The 3,005-nt window shown below is 33.6% G+C and overlaps 1 protein-coding gene across 1 annotated transcript; it reads left to right on the top strand.

Annotated features, from left to right (window-relative positions):
- The first annotated feature begins 398 nt into the window (after positions 1–398).
- LOC143595308 (GATA transcription factor 16-like) lies at positions 399–1,611 on the top strand. Its single transcript, XM_077074351.1, has 3 exons — positions 399–419; positions 494–667; positions 1,188–1,611. The coding sequence occupies exons 1-3, from the start codon at positions 399–401 to the stop codon at positions 1,500–1,502; spliced, it is 510 nt and encodes a 169-aa protein (XP_076930466.1). The 3' UTR covers positions 1,503–1,611.
- The last annotated feature ends 1,394 nt before the right edge of the window (positions 1,612–3,005 follow it).

Raw genomic sequence — 3,005 nt, 5'->3', positions numbered from 1 at the left:
TTTTCTATTTCCACATTCCCCAAACTACCCTTTGATAGCCAAGCCTCACAACCGCCTCTTCGTCTCTACAGACAAAATTTAGAGCGAGGGCATTTGAGTAATTTGAAGTAGCCCGCCCTAGGGTTTTCCAAGGGTTAAAAGTACAGTTATTGATTTTTATTTATATTTATATATTTGCCGCTACTACTTCTTCGGCTTTCTCTCTCTGCTTTTATTGTCTGTCGGTACTGTCTTTGTTTCTTTGATCACAGCTTCATTCATTCATTTATATTAGTTCGTTGATCACAGAACTACTTCAAATAGTTACTCTCTCCAACAACAGTTTTATGATCTTGCGATCGAATTCGATCTCGGTGATTGTGTGAGTTACAGCTGTACTGTTAGGTGTTCGATTGAGAATGGTGGATGTTAGTGATAAGGTGAGTTACTTGTGATTGATTTGATAATGGTGATTATGAGAGTTTGAATGGTGGATTGCATTATATTATTGTAGGGATCGAATTGTGAAGAAGATATGATGAAGATGAAGATGAGGAGTCCAGAACCAGATAGATGCGGATCATTATCATCGGACGGTGGTAGTCATTCCACCTCCTCCATCAAAACATGTGCTGATTGTGGGACCACTAAAACCCCTCTCTGGAGAGGGGGCCCCGCTGGCCCTAAGGTATTCTTTTTCAGTTCTACATTTTTTGTTTATTTTTTTATGTTTATGGTGTAGTATGGGTTTCAAAGTTGAAACAAAACTTCTACTTAATTACTTCTGTCTCTGTTATTAAGATATTTTTTTACTATTTATTTTAAAGCTGCCTTGATTTATTCAATTTTTAATTATTTTCTAGTTACTGATTGTTGGAATTATTGTCATTATATAATGTAACATCATTGCTCTCATCAAGTTCTCAAATCTACTTTTTTTTTTTTTTTTTTTTTTGTAATAATAGTTATTTCAATTTTTATAGTCATAGATTGTTGTTATTATTAGTATATAATTTATGTCTGCAGCATAGAAAGAAACCACACTATTTTTTACTATGAAAATGATTTCAGTTTTTTATGGCATGTTGTACAAGCATGCTGATTAAAGTTCATTTACTAAAATTGTTTTATGCCTATTTACCTCAAATATGATTTTATAGTTACTTTTAAGATTGACTTCTAATTATTTGATGCTATATTCTCTACAGTCTTTATGCAATGCTTGTGGAATCAGAAGTAGAAAAAGGAGAGGAGCACTTTTGGGTCTATCAAAAGAAGAGAAAAAACTAAAGAAAACCGCCGCGGCCGCCACCTCTACATCCGGTGGAGATAGTCAAACAAGTGCGTTGATCACCAACAACATGGGTGTTTTTTGTTTGAAGAGGAAGTTAATGCCGCTCGGAACAGAAGTTGTGCTGCAGAGACCAAGATCCTCTATTACAAAACAAAGGAGGAAGATAGGCGAAGTAGAACAGGCTGCACTTTTACTTATGGCTATATCGTGTGGGTCGATTTACGACTAAGTCGTGAATCGATTCAGTATCGTTACTTGCGGTTTGAAGATTCTAATTCGAGAAAAATGAAAGTAGTTAAATTATGAGCATTTTGTTGAAGAGCAAAGTTGTTCTTTTAGGTTGTTTTTTTTTTAATTCTTAATTAAGAGAGATCTAGTTTGGAGATGTTGTTTCATGGATGATATTATTTTATTCTAGTTTTTTGAGTTATGGTATAGTGATTCATTATTAATGTTTCAAGCTTCAAGCATCCTTTGCTTTTTAATCTTTCATAGTCAATTGTTCTTTTTGTTTTTAAAATTTAAGTATGGAATTAATGCTTTATGTGGTAAAGTGAGATTTTAGTTTTGGTCCGATTCTTTTTGTGGTAGCTCGTCTTTTGTAAAATACTATTATACCTCTTTTTATAAAACGATAAATATATAATCGTAATGAAGCAGTATCTTAATAAGTATTACAAAAATAATTACAATAAATATATAGATAATAATTATTACAAATCGCAACTTGTATCGACGTGCACAAAAAAAACCGGGTCCGTACCCGAACCGGTAGACTATACCCGGAACCGGTTCTAGGTCGTCCCTGGTGGACTCAATACTCGATTTGAGAATGTATATACCCTAGAGGTGGCAATCTTAACCCAAACTCTTTCAAATAAGTCAATTTGAGTTGGTTTAAAAGTTAAATGAGTTGGTTTGGGTAAAATGTTTTAACTAAATGAGTCATTTGAAATTTCATCCTTTTATTTTCGGGGCAAAATGGGTCGACAAGTTCAAAGAAATTGGTCGATGTGGGTTAGTGTCCTAAGGAAATGTGACAGGTTTTGGATCGGAACGGGTTTTCGTACAAGACAGGTTTCGGCACGAAACGGGTTTCAGATTGGAACGAGTTCGGTTCGGGTTTGTTTTGGTTTCTTTTGTTTCTTTCTAGTCGATTACGGGCTCGTTTTTGTTCGTTTTTTCAGTTTTGTTATTGTTCGGATTGAATTCTTTTAGCTTCGTTTTTGATTGATTTTTTCAATTTCGATTGATGTGGTCCGGTTTTGGCTTTTTGTTTCATTTTCGTCGATTCTTTCGGTTTCGGTTCGATTCTAGTTGAGTTTTTTTATGGAACGAAGACAACGTAGGACACATTTTAGTGTTTTCACTTTTTTTGTTTATGATTTATATTTTGAGTTATAATTTCTTTATTATTAATTTTGAATATATTTTTGAGGGTTTTTGATCTTAATAGAAAATCCCTGGAAAAAATTCAAAAAAAATAAAAAAAAATCATAACTTAAAATATAAATAAAAAACGAAAAATCTAAAAAAACTAAAATGTTTCCGCCGTTATTCTCGTTCACAAAAAAAAAATAAACCCTCAAAACCCGGTTCGACCCTAACCTATTTCGACCCAAACCAAAACAATATTTTTTTTAATTGACCCGTTTTGACCCAAACTCATTCTGACTCATTCTCATTTCAACCCATGACTCATTTCAACCCATGACTCGTTCGACCCAACCCA

Source organism: Bidens hawaiensis, unplaced genomic scaffold (genome assembly GCF_021521415.1).
Source record: "Bidens hawaiensis isolate Kalapana, Puna unplaced genomic scaffold, B.hawaiensis_p1.1 tig00044890_1, whole genome shotgun sequence".
NCBI classification, from domain to species: Eukaryota; Viridiplantae; Streptophyta; class Magnoliopsida; order Asterales; family Asteraceae; genus Bidens; species Bidens hawaiensis.
This window is presented reverse-complemented; position numbering and strand designations above follow the sequence as displayed.

Excerpts from the sequence above, each read along its gene's own strand:
- LOC143595308 (XM_077074351.1), top strand. The coding sequence starts at position 399 with ATGGTGGATGTTAGTGATAAG. Across the intron at positions 420-493 it reads TGGTGGATGTTAGTGATAAG|GGATCGAATTGTGAAGAAGA; the intron begins GTGAGTTACTTG and ends ATATTATTGTAG. Across the intron at positions 668-1,187 it reads GGGGCCCCGCTGGCCCTAAG|TCTTTATGCAATGCTTGTGG; the intron begins GTATTCTTTTTC and ends TATTCTCTACAG.